The sequence below is a fragment of the Berghia stephanieae genome, chromosome 1 (genome assembly GCF_034508935.2).
Source record: "Berghia stephanieae isolate SIO BIC M18660-M18661 chromosome 1, UCSD_Bste_1.3, whole genome shotgun sequence".
NCBI lineage: Eukaryota > Metazoa > Mollusca > Gastropoda > Nudibranchia > Aeolidiidae > Berghia > Berghia stephanieae.
In genome coordinates this window covers 3,133,056-3,155,116 of record NC_088360.1, presented here as the reverse complement: position 1 = coordinate 3,155,116, position 22,061 = coordinate 3,133,056, and the positions used below count along the sequence as shown (strand labels likewise).

The window sequence follows — 22,061 nt, the reverse complement described above, 5'->3', positions numbered from 1 at the left end:
ATAGGTAATATAGGTTATCATATAAAAAAAACACTTGTTCTTATATCATGGATTTTGGTTTGAAAAAAGAGTCAATTGTTGACTGTTTCTTTGTACTGGTGGCAACGTCATTGATGAAATTGTCTAGGACGTTGATGCTCCGTAGCACTGACATGCCGTTTTCTTGCTGCATGCAAAACTGGCGAACCACTTCAAATGCCTGCAGTGCTGCTTTTGATGGAATGATGGCGACTTCTTCTGTTGTGTCCTCCTCTTCTGTTATTTCTGAACTCTCTCCAGTTACACATTGTGCTATGTCGGAAGTTGACAACTCCTCTATTGGAGTAAAACTCTCATCCACTGACAGATATTCATTGGCCGTCATATTCAGAGGCATTATGTCTCTCAGTCTGTCAAAAAGGTTGTCGATATCGGTGCGATCGTTGATGGGTACAATATCGTGCGCGGCGTCTGATACTGACAGATCATTGTCCAAATCAACGGTTGGAGACAGAGTAGTTGGGGTGATTTTGAATCCAGCGTGGCGAAAGCATTTTGCAATGGTCTCCATCTTGACATCGTTCCATGCAGAAGCAGAGGTATACATTGCATCCAACACACTCATTTTTAAGTAGCTGTCGGCACTCCCATCCTTGTCCATGGTGGCAATAAGTCGTTTTAGTACCCTCTTTCTGTAGAGTACTTTAAACGATTGGATAATCCCCTGGTCACAGGGTTGTAGTACACTTGTGGTGTTTGGCGGCAGGAAAAACAGTTGGATGGCCTTCAAATCAGTCATATGTGGGTGCGCAGAGCAGTTATCCACAATGAGTGCGACGCTTCTTCCTTGCAGAACAAACTTTCTATCTAGCTTCCGCACCCATTGCTCGAAGATCGTACTTGTCATCCACGCCTTTCTGTTGAATTTGTACTCTGTTGGAAGAGCTTTAATGTTTTTGAAACACCGCGGCTTCTCGAACCTCCCTATTGTGAGGAGTGGCAACTTCTCCGTCCCATTCATGTTGGCAGCGATTAACAGTGTGATTCTCTCCTTTGGAATCTTGTTGCCGCTGCACACCTCTCCCTGTCTCGCAAGCGTGCGGTTTGGCAGGCACTTGTAGAACAGCCCAGTTTCGTCCGCGTTGAAGATTTCACCGGGCTGGTATTTCCTCAGGATTTCTTGCAGCTGACCTTTCCTCCAACTGTCAATAGTTTCGGTCGACACTGAAGCTGATTCGCCGCAAACAACTTTCATTGAAATGGCGTGTCTGGCCTTGAAGCGATTCAACCAACCAATGCTCATGTCAAAGTTCTGGTGTCCTAGGGTTTTTGCAAGTTCATTGCCTTTTTCCATTAAGATGGGGCCTGAAATCGGGACACTGAGGCTCCTAGCCTGGTTGAACCATAACAACAAACTGCGGTCGACGTCTTCAAAATCGGGCTTTCTTATTTTCTTCCTTTCCTGCTGGAATCGTCCACTGGTATACGCCGCCATGATGGTTTCTCTATCTTTCAAGATGGTGTGTAAGGTACTTGAAGCGATGTCATGCGACTGACAAATTTCTGCTTTTGTTCGGATCTTTTTATCGACCTCTTCAATCAACATAGCTTTGGTCTCAAGAGTTAAACATTTACGTTTCTTGATAAATGATTTAGAGTTAGAGGCCATTATAAAGGTGTATTGAGCAAGGATATGTCTTGACTTGTACTGATAATAATTAAATTAAAACTGACTAGCGCTAGCGATGTTGACTGCTCGGCGTTGGCAATAAGAAAGAAAGGGACTCGCAAATTGTGTTCTCCCCTACCCAAGGCATCGTATAACACCACCATGTCGCCCCCATCCCATTACGTCGTGAGTTTGTTCCGCTCGCTTGCACATGTCATGCCCTCCACTCGCATTCATTCGGTCCATTGTAAGGTTACAGCCCCTCCCGCCTACAACTCATCCCCCATCGTAATCAAAGAAGTGAGAGCCATTGTACTGGTGTGTAAGTGATTACATCTAGTCATCTTGCCTAACATCAGGCTCTTGTAAACGATGCCTAACAGCAAACACTGCTAGCGTATTTCATGCGATGCGCCTACCTTATCTCTCTACCCCTCCAACTCCCCCTCCCCTCCTAACTCATTCCACGCAGTCTCCATTGTTTGTTTGCACACTGAGGATATCCCATTCGCTATGCACACCATCGACGCATTATGTCATTTCGTAACCGACCAGGTTTTATTCGCTTTTGCGTTGTACACAACAGCAGCAGTCAGCAGCACTATTCCGTTATAACCGACTCGCGTATTTGTCCGATTGCGTTATAGCGATACTTTTTTTACAAAGATAAAGAAGAAAAAAAAACCGGGGTTTTAGAAAGATGCCGTTACAACAGACTTCTCGTTATTCCAGGACTCGTTATAAATGGACTCCACTGTAGTAAGAACTAGCCTACAAAATGGCTGTATAAAACAATAACAAAGAGCTGAGTGACGTGAATTTCGTTCCTTCTATAATTGTCATTCTATATCATTAATAGCTACATGACATGGTGTCAATCAATATTGTACTGAGAGCAATTTTGTTGTCATTTCTCCGTAACGGGTGCCATAGCGGGCGTACCTCCGACATACTCCAGTGGTCACCTGCTGGTCACAGCTGTATCTTTTTTTACCGTCGGCTGACCATTCTATGTATGTAACATCCTGTTGTCAAGACATCGAAATTAATTGATATATCCGTCATTTTGGCAGTTCATGTGGCTATGTGGTCTAGTGGTATGACGCTCGCCTTCGGATTGAAAGGCACTTGGTCCGAGTCACGCTCTGAGCGGCTCATAGTTCTGTCCTTGGAAAAAAAGGCTCTTTACTCACATTCTCTCACCGTACTCAGGTGTAAAAAAAAACGAGTACCAAACCGTTAACGGGGTTGTTTCTGTCGAAAAAAAAAATTATTATCGTCTCACATGCGTCATGTCTCGTCCTACGTGTTAAGTGTTGCTGTTGTCTAGGGACCCTTTGTAAAACGTTCTGAGCACGTTCAGTGGATAGTGTTCTATACAAAGGCTCATATTGTGTGTGTGTGTGTGTGTGTGTGTGTGTGTGTGAGAGAGAGAGAGAGAGAGAGAAAAATGATTTTTTTTTGGTATATTCATAAACTCTGTAGGTGCGCGTAAATGAATCTGGCAACGTGGCAGCCAGATGGCAATTGGATTCAATAGTCTGATGTCACGTCACCCGGCAACGGCGGCCATCGTGGTTCTAAACAAAGAAAATCGAGACTTTTTATTCTCCATGCTGGCTAAAACTTTTCATATGTCTTGTGATCAGAATGCGTAAAAGTCAAAATAATATGACCAGATTTATAATGGGTTTTTCCCTCTGGATACACTCGTCGGAGAAATATTTCATAAGGGCGTCCGCCATTGTTCCGATAGTTTAGAGCCAGTTACTCAGTTACCATGCGTCATTACGAGGGAAGTGACGTTACGACTGTTGTTGTTTCCCAACGTGAAATTAATGACCGATCATTATGCCCTATCTGTTTTGATAAATATCCATTTGAGTTGCAAATATCTCGTATATATCAGCGAACCTTAAAAGATAGTTTTATTACCTTTAGATTTACCATTAATTCTGAGCTCGTTGCAAACATTTAGCATGGGCTAAACGGAACAATTTTGACCCCTGACTCCTGGTAATTAGCTTTGTGTTCTCTTTATTTCAGCGTTGAATGAGAGATTGGACAGCCGGGTGGACACAATGATAGAACGAGGCCTGGTCCAAGAGTTGGAAGACTTCGATGTACAGGCCAGAGGGTTACTCGATCATCCTGATGACGTCACAGACGGGTGTGTAGTAGATTAATATGGCGTTGTTGGTTTTTTGTTTTTTTTTTTTTTGTTTTTTTTTTTGTTTTTTTCATATTTGTCGTCTTCGTCATGGAAAAAAATAATCCACTATTATCTTCGCTCCTTCATTATCATCATCATCATCATCATCATCATCATCATCATCATCATCATCGTCGTCGTCATCATCATCATCATCCTCATCATTGTCACAATCATCATCATTATTATCATCGTCACCATCATTTCAATCATCATATATAAATAAATAAGAGGGGAAATTTGACTTTACGGTCTATTCCAATGGAAGACTGGAATAACCCAGGCGTCAGCCGCAGTGCAGCGCCGCAAAGTGAGCTAGGGCGTGGTGACTTGCTCAAGCCACACAACGAGGCAGGTAGTCGAACTCAGTACTATTTGGGTAGGAAGCAAAGGCCTTACCACTGAGACACGCTGCCCCTTATCATCATCATCATCATCATCATTATCATCATCATGATCATCATCACCATCATCCACCCGTTTTGGTGGTTGTTGTTGTGGTGATGATGATGATGATGAAGAGGGTTATTTTCGTGCGTAGTGTTTTTATGCACCTCCGTTGACGGTGTATCTTAACGGATCGTTTTTATACACCTCCGTCATGCATGCGCATCCCACCCAATTTCATTAGCGATATTGTGTTTCTTCATTTGGACACGGCGAAAGTTATATTGTGACATCTGTAGGATGTTTTTGTTAATAAATTTATATAAAAATAATAATAATTTAAAAGGTCGAAATATAAAACCAGAAAATAGAAGTTGCATTGAAGGAAAAATAATCTTTTAGAAAGACCTTATTAAATGTGATGAACAGTCAGGTGGCTCCGTAGCCCAGTGGACAAGCTGTCAGACTCTAACCTTGAAAGTACTGGGTTCGATTACCATTGCAGACATTAAAAAAAAACACCATTAAAAAAAAGTTTACCTTAATGAGAAAGATATCATTTTTGTTTGTTTGTTTTTTTCTTTGTTTTTTTTTTTTTTTTGTTGTTTTTTGGTTGTTTTTCAAAAACTTTTTATCATGTTTAAAATAAAAAAAACTTCGATTTTAATTTTCTAAAAGTATTTATTTATTTGAGATCAGTATTTGTGTGCCATGTTTCTTTTTACTTTTGATTTTTAAAATTATTGTTATTATTCTTTAATTTATTATCATTTTATAAACGTACATCGGTAATCACTAAGCAGCGTGCTAAACTACAATCTAAAACGTATGCAGCAACATTTTCATGAATCAACCATCACCGCCAACTCTCTCTCTTCTAGGTTCCATGCCTGGCCCAGGCTTCGGATACTGCATGAATTATCTCTCTCCATTCTTCCCTGTCTCTTGCTTTTTCAAACAGCTCTTGGATTGTTAGGTTGGTGAAGCCCTTCAGTTGGTCTATGAGTGTTTTTCTTTGTCTCCCCCGGGCGCGTTTACCAGGTATTTTTCCACAACTTGCCAGGTAATCATTCTTATCTTTCCTTACTGTGTCCGAAAAAGGATAGTTGTCGATCCACTATTAAGGGCATTAGTTTCCTTTGTTGGTATGTTTGTTTTAGCACTTCTTCGTTCGTTTTGTGTGCAGTATACGATATTCTCTGCATCCTTCTCAAGCACCACATTTCAAAAGCTTCAATGTTCTTTTGTGTTTCTGCATTTGTAATCCAGCTTTCGCATCCGTATAACAAGATTGGCCACACGTAGCACTTCAAGACTCGGAATCTAATCCCGAACGACATCTGTTTGTTTTTCAAAATGTTTCCCAGGTCCATGAAGGCCTGTTTGGCTTGAGTTATTCTTGCTCGTATGTCTCGGTTACATCTTCCATCTGTTGTCACTATTGAACCTAGGTATTTAAAACTTTCTACGTTGGTAAGTTGCTCGCCGTGAATCGTTATATTGCAGGTGTTGTTGTTTTCGGGGTTTTTCTGTATTACCATGCATTCCGTTTTGGTGATATTCACTTCCATTCCCTTGGCTTCACTATCTACTACCACTTTGTCAACAATCTTTTGAAGTTGGATTTCTGATGTTGCAATGAGTACCGTATCGTCTGCGTATCTTATATTATTTATGTTGTGACCTCCTACTTTTATTCCCTCCATATTATTTATGCCCCTCATGATTGTTTCTTGGTATAGATTAAACAGATCTGGTGAGGCAACACACCCTTGACGGACTCCTTTCTTAATAGGAATGGAATTTCCTGTAGAGTTTCCGATTTTGATAGATGCCTGCTGGGTGTAGTATAATGTTTGCATGAGTCTGAGGTCTTTCTCATCAGCGCCAATGGAGTGCAGTTGTTTTAGTATTTCTTCGTGGCGTACTCTATCAAAAGCTTTTTAGTAGTCGACAAAACAGAGGTATAGTGGGGTCTGAACCTGTATAGCTCTTTCACTTAAAACACGGAGGAGGTATATTGCGTTCCTTGTCCCTCTGTCAGGTTGGAATCCATATTGTTCCTCTGCGATTTCGGGGTTAATCTTATTCCTTAGCCTGTTGATAATTATACGCAACAGTATTTTGCTGATGTGGCTTATTAAACTTATAGTTCTAAAATTTTCGCATCTGACTGCACCTGCTTTCTTTGGTATTGCTATGAAAATAGAGTTACAGAGATCTTCTGGAATTTTCCCAGTATTGTATATAATGTTGAATAATATGTGAAGTTCATCAATTGCTAGATCTCCTAGGCTTTTTAATACCTCTACAGATATTTCATCAGGGCCTGTTGCTTTACCATCCCTCATTCGTTCCATGGCATGTTCAATTTCACTTTTGGTGATGTTTGGTCCGCTTAATGGTTCTTTGAATTTCAGTGGTGGTTCATTTCTATTTGGATCATTGTACAGTTCGCCTATGTATTCTACCCATCGGCTTTCTATATGTTGTTCTTCAAATAGCAGTTCCCCTTGTTTGTTTTGGATACAACTTCCTGCTGCTTTGCTTTTCCTTTTCCCTGATAGTTCTTTTATTCTTTGGTGAGCTTGTTGGGGGTTGGGTTTGTATTCTCTTTCGATTTCGCAGCATTTCCAGTCTAGATAGTTCTCGTGTGCCTCGATGCATTTGGATTTAATGTGGTTGTTCAATGTTTGGTATTCTGCAGACCCTCTGTTGCATTTTCGTCTTTCTTCAAATAGGTTTAGAATTTCATTTGTCATCCATTCCTTTTTGCTGTTTATTTGAGCTATTGGTAAATGCTTTTCTGCAGTTGCTTTGACACACTTTTGGAATATATCAAATTGTTTTTCACATTTTTCGTTATCAGGTTCACTTTGGCTTTGTATCATGAGTGCATTTTCAAATTCTTCTCTCATTTTTGTTTGTATGCCATTGTCTTTGCATAACCTGTAATCCCTCTTTATTCTACCAGCTGTTCTCTGAATAGCTTTAAACTTTATCCTTACTGTACAAACAACTGGGACATGGTCACTGTCTACATCGGCGCCTGGATAGGTTTTGCAATTTAATATGCCATTTCTGAATCTTGATGATACTGCTATAAAGTCTATCTGGTTCCTTGCTCTGTCCCCTGGTGATTGCCATGTCCAGGTTCTTCTTGGGTGTTGTTGAAACCAGGTGTTTGAAATCATTAATTTATTTGTTCTACACCAATCTGCCCAGATGTTTCCTCGTTCATTTCTGTCTCCGAGTCCATGTGGTCCGATTATGTCACCATCTCTGCCTCTGCCAATCTTAGCATTTAGGTCCCCCATTACCATAAGGACTTCTTGTGATTTACACATTCGTTTTGCTTTGGTGCATAAAAACGATGCATTTTTTTTACACCGCCATTGAGGTGCATGAAAGCGGTGCGTTTTTGTACAGCTCCAATGGAGGTGCATAAAAACGATGCATTTTTTTTACACCGCCATTGGTGCATAAAAAACGGTGCGTTTTTGTCCACCTCCAACGGAGGTGCATAAAAACGCCACCATTTTCATGGCTAGTATTTTGAAGGTTATTTTGTTACGTGGATGAGCCTGCTGGTTACCACACACATATCAACAGATATGTAGATTTTTGACCAATCAAAACTTAAAATTTGTGACACACCCTCACACTGGGACAAACATATTTGGTTGTTTATAGATAGTATGCGCTTGGCTTAGAAGCTCATAACATTGCCATCCGGAAGTATAAGGGGCCAACACACAAAACTGTGTGTATCCATGAACGTTTATAGTCTGGTAAATACAGTTCAGTGAGCATTACTCATAAACGCGGATGGCAAAAAAAACAACAACAAAGACCTGAGTGACGTCATCTTCGAACTATCTATAAACAGTAACGTGAATGAAATCGCAATCTTTCTGATCATTGTTATTGTTTTTATACCGCAAGACGGGTGACTAGTTATCACACGATTTTCTCGATCAGATTTTAAACGGTTACATTTATAGATAGTATGCAGATGACGTCAGTCAGGCCTTTGTTATTGTTTTTGCCATCCGCGTTTGTGAGTTGTTCTCACTAAACTGTATTAACCAGACTCTAAAAGTTCATGGTTACACAGAGTTTGTGTGTTGGTCCGTTATACTTCCGGATGGCAATGTTTATAGATAGAATGCGCTTGGCCAAGGAGTTCACAACATTGCCATCCGGAAGTATAACGGACCAACACACAAACTCTGTGTAACCATGAACTTTTATAGTCTGGTTAATACAGTTTAGTGAGAACAATTCACAAACGCGGATGGCAAAAACAATAACAAAGGCCTGAGTGACGTCATCTTCGAACTATCTATACATAGTTTTCTGTGTTAGTTCTATTGACCAAGCGGTTGAACAGTGGGTATTTTATTTAGACCCATACCATCGATGGTAAAACCTGTGTAGTTTGCTGTGTCTACCAATCACTACCATTGTGTTTACATTATGACGATTGTCCGAGAGGCGTGGTTATCTATCTGTTAATTCATTTTCTGTCGTCGTTTTGTAACACGTCCCAAACTCACGGTCACCAGCATGAGTTCATTTCAGGCTAATGTTGATAATTTATGAATCCATTTCAGGGTAGTTTTGACATGGAGGTGTGATAAATATTTATTTCCCTTAATCAAATATATCCTGCCCTCTATTAACAAAACGCTTTTTTTTTCTTGAGGCCAATAATAATGGTGATATTATTATTATTAATATGGAGTCGAACTCGATACCTTTTGGGTTCGAACGAAGCTCTATGCCACATTGTGGTTCTCCAGATCTATAGATAGTATGCGTTTGGCTAAGACGCTCATAACATTGTCAACCGGAAGTATAACGGACCAACACACAAAACTGTGTGTTTCCATGAACGTTTATAGTCAGGTTAATACAGTTCAGTGAGCATTACTCATAAACGCGGATGGCAAAAAACAATAACAAAGACCTGAGTGACGTTATCGTCGAACTATCTTTAGATAGAACGAAGTTGACGTCACTCAGGTTATTGTTATTGTTTTTTGCCATCCACGTTTATGAGTAATTCTCACTAAAACGTTTTATCCAGACTAAAAGTTCATGGTTACACATAGTTTTGTGTGTCGGCGGTCCGTTATACTTCCGGATGGCAATGTTGTGAGTTTCTTAGCCAAGCGCGTGTTTTCTATAACTTGATTCATTTATTTATTATTTTATATCTATTTATTTATATCTACGAGTTCATCTTTGAAAAAGCCGTGTAAATACCTGTAGATTGAACCATTCATTCCCGCATCGTTCGGCACCCGGTTTTACAATACGAGCGTTACTATTTGCATAGTTCGGCAACGAAAGAACAGAACTGCCGTGTTCTGAATAAAATAGGTATTTAACATTTTTGGCCAGGAAACTCGTCCTTCGATTAAAACGATCCTCACCTTCACGGAAGGCCCAGGTTTGAGATTGTTTGACATGATGAAGGTCGTTTTAATCGAGCGATATTTATTTAGAAGGATAAGTTTGCTGGCCAAAATTTTTTAATGTGTTTTACAATTGAATAATTGTAGCAGATTTTTTGGTCTTTATTGACCATTCAAGAAAAGAATAAGAAAGAAAGAACAAAAAAGTATAAATTGAATATCATAAGCATAACCCATTTCTGTTATCAACCAGCGTATCTTCCATGGTATTTATTGTAGTCATTATGGAAATGGGCTGTTTCTACTTTCAATTGAAGGATAATAAATATTTATATTTGGCCGGTCATCTGAATTAGGTATTTTGATAATGTATGAAAATCGGATTCTCCCCCCCCCCCCTCTCTCTCTCTCTCTCTCTCTCTCTCTCTCTCCCTCTCTCCTCTCTCTCTCTCTCTCTCTCTCTCTCTCTGTGTGTGTGTGTGTGTGTCTGTGTGTGCGTGTCTCTCTATCTCTCTCTTTTTTTTCTGGTTTTTTAAAAAAGTTGTTTACTTTAAAATTATATTATAACCCCCCCCCCCCCATTATAATTAAAACCATATTGCTATTATAAATCATTATAATTAATATCAATGTAACCGGATAGGCTCATTTATATTTTGGGTTTGCATTCTTCTGTGTAAAGTTAACACTGGAACTTGATTTAGACATCAGTCCATCTTTATTAACTGTCATTCGCAATGGCTATTTCCTACTATCATCGGACAATGACAATGTTCTTAGACTACGTGTATCGCCCCAAGCTGTTTTATTGTTATTATTTTTTTCCCCAAATATTTGCCTTATTCTCTTCTCTGTTGAAACGTGAGTCGTGGTCGAATGTTGTAATACGGTACAGTGACACTGTTCGAGCAAAGTCTTTTTGTCCCTATCCTACCATTTCATTATGATTCATTAATAACATACCACTCATATTGAAAAACTTCTTGGGACAAATTTGACACCTTCAGAGTAATTTGTTGTTGCTTTTGTCCTGTCCTAGTGGGTGAGGCTATTGTAGTCTTGTGGTACGACACTCGCTTTCGGATCGGGTTAAGAGACTGAGAGAGCCTTTATATAGCGCAATAAATATCCATTAAACGTGCTCAAAGTGCTTACAAAGGGTCCCTGACCAATAGCAACGTGAAACACAACGCCTGTTGTTCGATATTACAATATATATATATATATTTTCTCGGACAGAGACAACGCTGTAAACGGCCAGGTACTCATTTTGCACCCGAGTAACGGTGAGACAATGCGAGTAAAGAGCCTTTTCCAAGGACTAAACTATGCGCCGAGCGAGGCTCGAACCCAGGACCTTCCGCCCGATCCGAAAGCGAATGTCAAACCACAAGACCACAAAGCCGAACATTAATAACACACCACTGTTATTGAAAGAACTCTGGGAGAAATTTGACACCTTCGTAATTCGTTGTTGCTTTTGTCCTGTCGTGTGTGAGGCTATTGTAGTCTTGTGGTACGACACTCGCTTTCGGATCAGATTGGAATGTCATGGGTTCGAGCCTCGCTCGGCGCATCGTTGAGTCCTTGAAAAAAGACCTCTTTACTCACATTCTCTGCCCGTACTCAGGTATAATTTGAAATGTGTACCTGGTCGTTAATAGCGTTGTCTCTGTTCGAAAAAAATATTGTAATATCGCCCAACAGGTGTCGTCTCTTGTTCTACTTGTTACGTGTTGCTCTGTTGGTCAAGAAACCCTTTGTAAAGCGCTTTGAGCACGTTTAGTGAATATTGCGCTATATAAAAGCTCAAGTTTTAAGATTCTCAGGTTTAAGACTTTTTGATAAGCCGGGGATCAATCGACTACGTCATATTAACTCACTCAATCCTAGAGTTTTTTGCTACTTTTCAAAATTGGAAAAAAAATGTATTAAAAATGGGCTTGTACATAGATAGTTTTATTCAACTACCATTAACCATTAGTCTTGTGGTACGACACTCGCTTTCGGATCATGTTGAGAGACTGAGAGAGCTTTTAAATGCAATATCCATTAAACGTGCTCAAAGCGCTTACAAAGGGTCCCTGACCAACAGCAACGTGATACACGACGCCTGTTGGGCGTATTACAATATATATTTTTTCGGACAGAGACAACGCTGTAAACGGCCAGGTACTCATTTTGCACCCGAGTAACGGTGAGAAATGTGAGTAAAGAGCCTTTTCCAAGGACTAAACTATGCGCCGAGCGAGGCTCGAACCCAGGACCTTCCCCCGATCCGAAAGCGAGTGTCAAACCACAAGACCACATAGCCGCACATTAATAACACACCACTCTTATTGAAAGACTCTGGAGAAATTTGACACCTTCGTAATCGTTGTTGCTTTTGTCCTGTCGTGTGTGAGGCTTTGTAGTCTTGTGGTACGACACTCGCTTTCGGATCAGATTGGAATGTCTGGTTCGACCTCGCTCGGCGCATCGTTGAGTCCTTGAAAAAAGATCTCTTTACTCACATTCTCTGCCCGTACTCAGGTATATTTGAAATGAGTACCTGGCGTTAATAGCGTTGTCTCTGTTCGAAAAAATATTGTAATATCGCCCAACAGGCGTCGTCTCCAGTTCTACTTGTTACGTGTGTTGGTCAAGAGACCCTTGTAAAGCGCTTTGAGCACGTTTAGTGAATATTGCGCTATATAAAAGCTCAAGTTTTAAGATTCTCGGTTTAAGAGTTTTTGATAAGCCGGGATCAATCGACTACGTCATATTAACTCACTCATCCTAGAGTTTTTTGCTACTTTTCAAAATTGGAAAAAAATGTATTAAAAATGGGCTTGTACATAGATAGTTTTATTCAACTACCATTAACCATTAGTCTTGTGGTACGACACTCGCTTTCGGATCATGTTGAGAGACTGAGAGAGCTTTTATAATGCAATATCCATTAAACGTGCTCAAAGCGCTTACAAAGGTCCCTGACCAACAGCAACGTGATACACGACGCCTGTTGGGCGTATTACAATATATATATTTTTTCGGACAGAGACAACGCTGTAAACGGCCAGGTACTCATTTTGCACCCGAGTAACGGTGAGACAATGCGAGTAAAGAGCCTTTTCCAAGGACTAAACTATGCCCGAGCGAGGCTCGAACCCAGGACCTTCCCCCGATCCGAAAGCGATGTCAAACCACAAGACCACAAAGCCGCACATTAATAACACACCACTTTATTGAAAGACCTCTGGAGAAATTTGACACCTTCGTAATTCGTTGTTGCTTTGTCCTGTCGTGTGTGAGGCTTTTAGTCTTGTGGTACGACACTCGCTTTCGGATCAGATTGGAATGTCCTGGTTCGACCTCGCTCGGCGCATCGTTGAGTCCTTGAAAAAAGACCTCTTTACTCACATTCTCTGCCCGTACTCAGGTATAATTTGAAATGAGTACCTGGCGTTAATAGCGTTGTCTCTGTTCGAAAAAATATTGTAATATCGCCCAACAGGCGTCGTCTCCGTTCTACTTGTTACGTGTTGCTCTGTTGGTCAAGAGACCCTTTGTAAAGCGCTTTGAGCACGTTTAGTGAATATTGCGCTATATAAAAGCTCAAGTTTTAAGATTCTCAGGTTTAAGAGTTTTTTGATAAGCCGGGATCAATCGACTACGTCATATTAACTCACTCAATCCTAGAGTTTTTTTGCTACTTTTCAAATTGGAAAAAAATGTATTAAAAATGGGCTTGTACATAGATAGTTTTATTCAACTACCATTAACCATTAGTCTTGTGGTACGACACTCGCTTTCGGATCATGTTGAGAGACTGAGAGAGCTTTTATAAATGCAATATCCATTAAACGTGCTCAAAGCGCTTACAAAAGGTCCCTGACCAACAGCAACGTGATACACGACGCCTGTTGGGCGTATTACAATATATATATATTTTTTCGGACAGAGACAACGCTGTAAACGGCCAGGTACTCATTTTGCACCCGAGTAACGGTGAGATAATGTAGTAAAGAGCCTTTTCCAAGGACTAAACTATGCGCCGAGCGAGGCTCGAACCCAGGACCTTCCGCCCGATCCGAAAGCGAGTGTCAAACCACAAGACCACATAGCCGCACATTAATAACACACCACTCTTATTGAAAGAACTCTGGAGAAATTTGACACCTTCGTAATTCGTTGTTGCTTTGTCCTGTCGTGTTGAGGCTATTGTAGTCTTGTGGTACGACACTCGCTTTCGGATCAGATTGGAATGTCATGGGTTCGAGCCTCGCTCGGCGCATCGTTGAGTCCTTGAAAAAAGACCTCTTTACTCACATTCTCTGCCCGTAATCAGGTATAATTTGAAATGAGTACCTGGCCGTTAATAGCGTTGTCTCTGTTCGAAAAAAATATTGTAATATCGCCCAACAGTGTCGTCTCTTGTTCTACTTGTTACGTGTTGCTCTGTTGGTCAAGAAACCCTTTGTAAAGCGCTTTGAGCACGTTTAGTGAATATTGCGCTATATAAAAGCTCAAGTTTTAAGATTCTCAGGTTTAAGACTTTTTGATAAGCCGGGATCAATCGACTACTCAGATAATTGAAATGAGTACCTGCCGTTAATAGCGTTGTCTCTGTTCGAAAAAAATATTGTAATATCGCCCAACAGCGTCGTCTCCTTCTACTTGTTACGTGTTGGTCAAGAACCCTTTGTAAAGCGCTTTGAGCACGTTTAGTGAATATGCGCTATAAAAGCTCAAGTTTTAAGATTCTCGGTTTAAGAGTTTTTGATAAGCCGGGATCAATCGACTACGTCATATTAACTCACTCATCCTAGAGTTTTTTGCTACTTTCAAAATTGGAAAAAAAATGTATTAAAAATGGGCTTGTACATAGATAGTTTTATTCAACTACCATTAACCATTAGTCTTGTGGTACGACACTCGCTTTCGGATCATGTTGAGAGACTGAGAGAGCTTTTATAAATGCAATATCCATTAAACGTGCTCAAAGCGCTTACAAAGGGTCCCTGACCAACAGCAACGTGATACACGACGCCTGTTGGGCGGTATTACAATATATATTTTTTTTCGGACAGAGACAACGCTGTAAACGGCCAGGTACTCATTTTGCACCCGAGTAACGGTGAGACAATGCGAGTAAAGAGCCTTTTCCAAGGACTAAACTATGCGCCGAGCGAGGCTCGAACCCAGGACCTTCCCCCGATCCGAAAGCGAGTGTCAAACCACAAGACCACATAGCCGCACATTAATAACACACCACTCTATTGAAAGACCTCTGGGAGAAATTTGACACCTTCGTAATTCGTTGTTGCTTTTGTCCTGTCGTGTGTGAGGCTTTTGTAGTCTTGTGGTACGACACTCGCTTTCGGATCAGATTGGAATGTCCTGGGTTCGAACCTCGCTCGCGCATCGTTGAGTCCTTGAAAAAAGACTCTTTACTCACATTCTCTGCCCGTACTCAGTATACTTTGAAATGAGTACCTGGTCGTTAATAGCGTTGTCTCTGTTCGAAAAAAATATTGTAATATCGCCCAACAGGCGTCGTCTCCAGTTCTACTTGTTACGGTTGCTCTGTGTCAAGAGACCCTTTGTAAAGCGCTTTGAGCACGTTTAGTGAATATTGCGCTATATAAAAGCTCAAGTTTAAGATTCTCAGGTTTAAGAGTTTTTGATAAGCCGGGATCAATCGACTACGTCATATTAACTCACTCAATCCTAGAGTTTTTTGCTACTTTTCAAATTGGAAAAAAATGTATTAAAAATGGGCTTGTACATAGATAGTTTTATTCAACTACCATTAACCATTAGTCTTGTGGTACGACACTCGCTTTCGGATCATGTTGAGAGACTGAGAGAGCTTTTATGAATGCAATATCCATAAACGTGCTCAAAGCGCTTACAAAGGTCCCTGACCAACAGCAACGTGATACACGACGCCTGTTGGGCGGTATTACAATATATATATAATTTTTCGGACAGAGACAACGCTGTAAACGCCAGTACTCATTTTGCACCCGAGTAACGGTGAGACAATGCGAGTAAAGAGCCTTTTCCAAGACTAAACTATGCGCCGAGCGAGGCTCGAACCCAGGACCTTCCGCCCGATCCGAAAGCGAATGTCAAACCACAAGACCACAAAGCCGCACATTAATAACACACCACTTTATGAAAGAACTCTGGGAGAAATTTGACACCTTCGTAATTCGTTGTTGCTTTTGTCCTGTCGTGTGTGAGGCTATTGTAGTCTTGTGGTACGACACTCGCTTTCGATCAGATTGGAATGTCATGGGTTCGAGCCTCGCTCGGCGCATCGTTGAGTCCTTGAAAAAAGACCTCTTTACTCACATTCTCTGCCCGTACTCAGGTATAATTTGAAATGAGTACCTGGCCGTTAATAGCGTTGTCTCTGTTCGAAAAAATATTGTAATATCGCCCAACAGGCGTCGTCTCCTGTTCTACTTGTTACGTGTTGCTCTGTTGGTCAAGAGACCCTTTGTAAAGCGCTTTGAGCACGTTTAGTGAATATTGCGCTATATAAAAGCTCAAGTTTTAAGATTCTCAGTTTAAGAGTTTTTGATAAGCCGGGATCAATCGACTACGTCATATTAACTCACTCAATCCTAGAGTTTTTTTGCTACTTTTCAAAATTGGAAAAAATGTATTAAAAATGGGCTTGTACATAGATAGTTTTATTCAACTACCATTAACCATTAGTCTTGTGGTACGACACTCGCTTTCGGATCATGTTGAGAGACTGAGAGAGCTTTTATGAATGCAATATCCATTAAACGTGCTCAAAGCGCTTACAAAAGGTCCCTGACCAACAGCAACGTGATACACGACGCCTGTTGGGCGTATTACAATATATATATATATTTTTTCGGACAGAGACAACGCTGTAAACGCCAGGTACTCATTTTGCACCCGAGTAACGGTGAGACAATGCGAGTAAAGAGCCTTTTCCAAGACTAAACTATGCGCCGAGCGAGGCTCGAACCCAGGACCTTCCGCCCGATCCGAAAGCGAATGTCAAACCACAAGACCACAAAGCCGCACATTAATAACACACCACTGTTATTGAAAGAACTCTGGGAGAAATTTGACACCTTCGTAATTCGTTGTTGCTTTTGTCCTGTCGTGTGTGAGGCTATTGTAGTCTTGTGGTACGACACTCGCTTTCGGATCAGATTGGAATGTCATGGGTTCGAGCCTCGCTCGGCGCATCGTTGAGTCCTTGAAAAAGACCTCTTTACTCACATTCTCTGCCCGTACTCAGGTATAATTTGAAATGAGTACCTGGCCGTTAATAGCGTTGTCTCTGTTCGAAAAAATATTGTAATATCGCCCAACAGGCGTCGTCTCCTGTTCTACTTGTTACGTGTTGCTCTGTTGGTCAAGAGACCCTTTGTAAAGCGCTTTGAGCACGTTTAGTGAATATTGCGCTATATAAAAGCTCAAGTTTTAAGATTCTCAGGTTTAAGAGTTTTTGATAAGCCGGGGATCAATCGACTACGTCATATTAACTCACTCAATCCTAGAGTTTTTTTGCTACTTTTCAAATTGGAAAAAAATGTATTAAAAATGGGCTTGTACATAGATAGTTTTATTCAACTACCATTAACCATTAGTCTTGTGGTACGACACTCGCTTTCGGATCATGTTGAGAGACTGAGAGAGCTTTTATAAATGCAATATCCATTAAACGTGCTCAAAGCGCTTACAAAAGGTCCCTGACCAACAGCAACGTGATACACGACGCCTGTTGGGCGGTATTACAATATATATAATATTTTTTCGGACAGAGACAACGCTGTAAACGGCCAGGTACTCATTTTGCAACCCGAGTAACGGTGAGATAATGTGAGTAAAGAGCCTTTTCCAAGGACTAAACTATGCGCCGAGCGAGGCTCGAACCCAGGACCTTCCGCCCGATCCGAAAGCGAGTGTCAAACCACAAGACCACATAGCCGCACATTAATAACACACCACTCTTATTGAAAGAACTCTGGGAGAAATTTGACACCTTCGTAATTCGTTGTTGCTTTTGTCCTGTCGTGTGTGAGGCTATTGTAGTCTTGTGGTACGACACTCGCTTTCGGATCAGATTGGAATGTCATGGGTTCGAGCCTCGCTCGGCGCATCGTTGAGTCCTTGAAAAAAGACCTCTTTACTCACATTCTCTGCCCGTACTCAGGTATAATTTGAAATGAGTACCTGGCCGTTAAATAGCGTTGTCTCTGTTCGAAAAAAATATTGTAATATCGCCCAACAGGTGTCGTCTCTTGTTCTACTTGTTACGTGTTGCTCTGTTGGTCAAGAAACCCTTTGTAAAGCGCTTTGAGCACGTTTAGTGAATATTGCGCTATATAAAAGCTCAAGTTTTAAGATTCTCAGGTTTAAGACTTTTTGATAAGCCGGGATCAATCGACTACGTCATATTAACTCACTCAATCCTAGAGTTTTTTGCTACTTTTCAAAATTGGAAAAAAATGTATTAAAAATGGGCTTGTACATAGATAGTTTTATTCAACTACCATTAACCATTAGTCTTGTGGTACGACACTCGCTTTCGGATCATGTTGAGAGACTGAGAGAGCTTTTCTAAATGCAATATCCATTAAACGTGCTCAAAGCGCTTACAAAGGGTCCCTGACCAACAGCAACGTGATACACGACGCCTGTTGGGCGATATTACAATATATATTTTTTTCGGACAGAGACAACGCTGTAAACGGCCAGGTACTCATTTTGCACCCGAGTAATGGTGAGATAATGTGAGTAAAGAGCCTTTTCCAAGGACTAAACTATGCGCCGAGCGAGGCTCGAACCCAGGACCTTCCGCCCGATCCGAAAGCGAGTGTCAAACCACAAGACCACATAGCCGCACATTAATAACACACCACTCTTATTGAAAGAACTCTGGGAGAAATTTGACACCTTCGTAATTCGTTGTTGCTTTTGTCCTGTCGTGTGTGAGGCTATTGTAGTCTTGTGGTACGACACTCGCTTTCGGATCAGATTGGAATGTCATGGGTTCGAGCCTCGCTCGGCGCATCGTTGAGTCCTTGAAAAAAGATCTCTTTACTCACATTCTCTGCCCGTACTCAGGTATAATTTGAAATGAGTACCTGGCCGTTAATAGCGTTGTCTCTGTTCGAAAAAAATATTGTAATATCGCCCAACAGGCGTCGTCTCCAGTTCTACTTGTTACGTGTTGGTCAAGAGACCCTTTGTAAAGCGCTTTGAGCACGTTTAGTGAATATTGCGCTATATAAAAGCTCAAGTTTTAAGATTCTCGGGTTTAAGAGTTTTTGATAAGCCGGGGATCAATCGACTACGTCATATTAACTCACTCATTCCTAGAGTTTTTTGCTACTTTTCAAAATTGGAAAAAAATGTATTAAAAATGGGCTTGTACATAGATAGTTTTATTCAACTACCATTAACCATTAGTCTTGTGGTACGACACTCGCTTTCGGATCATGTTGAGAGACTGAGAGAGCTTTTATAAATGCAATATCCATTAAACGTGCTCAAAGCGCTTACAAAGGGTCCCTGACCAACAGCAACGTGATACACGACGCCTGTTGGGTGGTATTACAATATATATTTTTTTTCGGACAGAGACAACGCTGTAAACGGCCAGGTACTCATTTTGCACCCGAGTAACGGTGAGACAATGCGAGTAAAGAGCCTTTTCCAAGGACTAAACTATGCGCCGAGCGAGGCTCGAACCCAGGACCTTCCCCCCGATCCGAAAGCGAGTGTCAAACCACAAGACCACATAGCCGCACATTAATAACACACCACTCTTATTGAAAGACCTCTGGGAGAAATTTGACACCTTCGTAATTCGTTGTTGCTTTTGTCCTGTCGTGTGTGAGGCTTTTGTAGTCTTGTGGTACGACACTCGCTTTCGGATCAGATTGGAATGTCCTGGGTTCGAACCTCGCTCGGCGCATCGTTGAGTCCTTGAAAAAAGACCTCTTTACTCACATTCTCTGCCCGTACTCAGGTATACTTTGAAATGAGTACCTGGTCGTTAATAGCGTTGTCTCTGTTCGAAAAAAATATTGTAATATCGCCCAACAGGCGTCGTCTCCAGTTCTACTTGTTATGTGTTGCTCTGTTGGTCAAGAGACCCTTTGTAAAGCGCTTTGAGCACGTTTAGTGAATATTGCGCTATATAAAAGCTCAAGTTTTAAGATTCTCAGGTTTAAGAGTTTTTGATAAGCCGGGATCAATCGACTACGTCATATTAACTCACTCAATCCTAGAGTTTTTTGCTACTTTTCAAAATTGGAAAAAAATGTATTAAAAATGGGCTTGTACATAGATAGTTTTATTCAACTACCATTAACCATTAGTCTTGTGGTACGACACTCGCTTTCGGATCATGTTGAGAGACTGAGAGAGCTTTTATAAATGCAATATCCATTAAACGTGCTCAAAGCGCTTACAAAAGGTCCCTGACCAACAGCAACGTGATACACGACGCCTGTTGGGCGGTATTACAATATATATATATTTTTTCGGACAGAGACAACGCTGTAAACGGCCAGGTACTCATTTTGCACCCGAGTAACGGTGAGATAATGTGAGTAAAGAGCCTTTTCCAAGGACTAAACTATGCGCCGAGCGAGGCTCGAACCCAGGACCTTCCGCCCGATCCGAAAGCGAGTGTCAAACCACAAGACCACATAGCCGCACATTAATAACACACCACTCTTATTGAAAGAACTCTGGAGAAATTTGACACCTTCGTAATTCGTTGTTGCTTTTGTCCTGTCGTGTGTGAGGCTATTGTAGCCTTGTGGTACGACACTCGCTTTCGGATCAGATTGGAATGTCATGGGTTCGAGCCTCGCTCGGCGCATCGTTGAGTCCTTGAAAAAAGACCTCTTTACTCACATTCTCTGCCCGTACTCAGGTATAATTTGAAATGAGTACCTGGCCGTTAATAGCGTTGTCTCTGTTCGAAAAAAATATTGTAATATCGCCCAACAGGCGTCGTCTCCTGTTCTACTTGTTACGTGTTGCTCTGTTGGTCAAGAGACCCTTTGTAAAGCGCTTTGAGCACGTTTAGTGAATATTGCGCTATATAAAAGCTCAAGTTTTAAGATTCTCGGGTTTAAGAGTTTTTGATAAGCCGGGGATCAATCGACTACGTCATATTAACTCACTCAATCCTAGAGTTTTTTGCTACTTTTCAAAATTGGAAAAAAATGTATTAAAAATGGGCTTGTACATAGATAGTTTTATTCAACTACCATTAACCATTAGTCTTGTGGTACGACACTCGCTTTCGGATCATGTTGAGAGACTGAGAGAGCTTTTATAAATGCAATATCCATTAAACGTGCTCAAAGCGCTTACAAAAGGTCCCTGACCAACAGCAACGTGATACACGACGCCTGTTGGGCGATATTACAATATATATTTTTTTCGGACAGAGACAACGCTGTAAACGGCCAGGTACTCATTTTGCACCCGAGTAACGGTGAGACAATGCGAGTAAAGAGCCTTTTCCAAGGACTAAACTATGCGCCAAGCGAGGCTCGAACCCAGGACCTTCCGATCCGAAAGCGAGTGTCATACAACTAGAATATTGGCTATTAAGCTTAACTGCTGGTCAAAATTACTTCGCGATGGTGGTGAACGAATCGGCGGTCTCAAGAAGTGGGTGAGAGAGGGATCTAGAAATGACTTTGGGTTTGAAACGAATATTTTTTGTGTTCGTGGATAGCTCACACGGTAGAGCCACGCTCTCACCTGCCAGGCGGAGTTGTCGTACCAATAAGGTCGCAGGTTCAAACCCCACCACCGCCGCGAAAAAATGTTTTATTCTCTATTGTCTTCTGGCACTTTTCTACTCACTTCATATCTTGTTGTTACCAACATAAGTGCCTGCTCCACTCACTTTTCTGAATTAAAAATTCACCCCATACACCGGAGCATACTCAATGTCTCAATCGTTTTCTATGTTATATGTTTGTGATGAGAATATTGGCTATTAAGCTTAACTGCTGGTCAAAATTACTTCGCGATGGTGGTGAACGAATCAGCGGTCTCAAGAAGTGGGTGAGAGAGGGATCTAGAAATGACTTTGGGTTTGAAACGAATATTTTTTGTGTTCGTGGATAGCTCACACGGTAGAGCCACGCTCTCACCTGCCAGGCGGAGTTGTCGTACCAATAAGGTCGCAGGTTCAAACCCCACCACCGCCGCGAAAAAATTTTTTATTCTCTATTGTCTTCTGGCACTTTTCTACTCACTTCATATCTTGTTGTTACCAACATAAGTGCCTGCTCCACTCACTTTTCTGAATTAAAAATAGACCACATTATACCCTCACATAGACTGACTGACAGATCTTATTCATTTCAATTCCCAG

General features: G+C 41.2%; 1 protein-coding gene across 1 annotated transcript in view; it reads left to right on the top strand.

Annotated features, from left to right (window-relative positions):
- Positions 1–22,061, top strand: part of LOC144966260 (tRNA dimethylallyltransferase-like) — a 299,101-nt gene that overhangs the window by 245,055 nt on the left and 31,985 nt on the right. The window contains exon 6 of the mRNA XM_078902466.1: positions 3,695–3,818. Within this exon, the coding sequence (XP_078758592.1) occupies positions 3,695–3,818 (124 nt within the window). The remainder of the gene's footprint in view (positions 1–3,694; positions 3,819–22,061) is intronic.